The sequence below is a fragment of the Onychostruthus taczanowskii genome, unplaced genomic scaffold (assembly GCF_017590055.1).
Source record: "Onychostruthus taczanowskii isolate IOZ18803 unplaced genomic scaffold, ASM1759005v1 scaffold893, whole genome shotgun sequence".
Lineage (NCBI taxonomy): Eukaryota > Metazoa > Chordata > Aves > Passeriformes > Passeridae > Onychostruthus > Onychostruthus taczanowskii.
Window position 1 is genome coordinate 3876 of NW_024506916.1, and position 1668 is coordinate 5543.

General features: G+C 67.4%; 1 protein-coding gene across 1 annotated transcript in view; it reads left to right on the top strand.

Moving 5' to 3' along the window:
- Window positions 1–152: 152 nt before the first annotated feature.
- The window catches only part of LOC121347100 (proline-rich protein 19-like), a gene marked incomplete at its 3' end in the record, with an annotated part of 2399 nt that continues 883 nt past the window's right edge, over window positions 153–1668 (top strand). The window contains exons 1-4 of the mRNA XM_041425442.1: window positions 153–723; window positions 800–903; window positions 1119–1166; window positions 1413–1658. Of these exons, the coding sequence (XP_041281376.1) occupies window positions 153–723; window positions 800–903; window positions 1119–1166; window positions 1413–1658 (969 nt within the window). The remainder of the gene's footprint in view (window positions 724–799; window positions 904–1118; window positions 1167–1412; window positions 1659–1668) is intronic.

Consider the following 1668-nt stretch of genomic DNA (forward strand, 5'->3'; position numbering starts at 1 on the left):
CTGAGGAGGAGCTGGGGGGTCCTGAGGAGGAGCTGGGGGTCCTCGGGGAGCAGTTACGAGACCCTGGGCTGAACGGGGGGTTCAGTGACTACCAAGAGATGCCGCGGGGTGCCAAAGCCCCCGCAAACCCCCCTTTCCCAGCCTTCCCCGCCATGAGCCGCCACCATCGGGATCTCCTGGCCCCCTCCCCTCCGCGGCGAGACCACCGCCCCCTCCCCAAACCCACGGCCGCCGCCAAAGCCAAACGCCTCCGCAGCAAACGGGAGCGCGACGCCGCCAAGTTCGGCCCCAAGGCGCCCCCGGGGGGCTCCCGGCGGGGCCCCCGCTGGCTGCAGCCTCCCCCGTGGGGGGGTCTCGCTCTGGGGACCCCCCTGGGCGCCCCCAGACCCGTGGTGATCACCCAGAACCGCCTGTGCCACCGCGGCCTCTTCAAGCACGAGGTCAAATCCCTGGACGTCCGGCGCCTGCTGACCCCCGGCCCCGCCGGGGACGGACCCCCGGCGCCCCGAATTGAGGAGGGGGAGGCCGGGGGGGTCCCGGCCCGGGCGCTGAAGGAGCTGGTGGCGGGGTTGGCCTCGCTGCTGGGCGGTTTTGGGGCGTTTGTGGGGAGGGATTTGGTGAGCGAGCGGCGCCGCGGCCTCGTGGCCGCCCTCAGGAGGCACCGGCGGGGACCCCCGGACCTGGGGGTCTTGCTGGCACACCGGACCCCCGCCCAGCCCTCAGGTACAGCCCCCCGCCCCGGGGGGAGGGAGTGTTTATAGCCAAAAAGTAACTTAGTTTTTGGTTTTACCCCCAAAAGGTCACGGGAGCACGTGGGGAGAGGCGAGGCCAGGAGCAGCGGGCAGTTTGGGGGAGTGGGACCCCCCTGTTGGGACCCCCAGCCCACCTGGTGTTGGCCATGTGGTGAGTGCCCCAAAAAGGCTTCAGAAGTACCCCAAAAACACTCCAAAAGTACCCCAAAAGTGCCCCAAAAAGACTCCAAAAGTGCCCCAAAAGTATTTCAAGATTGCCCCAAAAGGGCTTCAAAAATGCCAATTGCCCAAAAATTGCCCAAACACCCAAAAAATGCCCCAAAACTGCTTCGATTTGCCCTTAACTGCTCCCCCCTGTCCCCGCAGCCCCCCAGGGCCCCCAGCCCCATTTTTGGAGCCCTCAGAGAGCGGGAGGTGAGTGGAATTTGGGTGGGGGGCTCCCACCGGGGGGGGGTCCCACCCTGGTTTTTGGGGGTTTATTGACCCCCCCCCACCCTGTTTTCGGGGGGGGGGTTATTGCCCCCCACCTTATTTTTGGGGGGGGTTATTGCCCCTCACCCCCTTTTTGGGGGGGGTTATTGCCCCCCACCCTATTTTTGGGGGGGGTTATTGCCCCCCACCCGGTTTTTGGGGGTTTATTGACCTCCCCCTCCCCCACAGAACCCCTTCTCATGGAGCTCAGCCGAGGATGAGGAGGATGAGACCCCCGGGGGGCTCCTGCCACGACCCCCCCCCTTCTGGAGGACCCCCCAGCCCCCCCAGGAGGAGGAGGAAGGGGAGGAGGGGGGTGGGGATGAAGGCTGGACCCCCATCGCCCCCCCTGTCTTCAGCCCAGACCCTCCCCCCGGGGGTCCCCCCCCATCCAGAGACCCCCCCGGGCCCCCCCCCGCCCCCAAACCCCCCCAAAAGGGGGGAG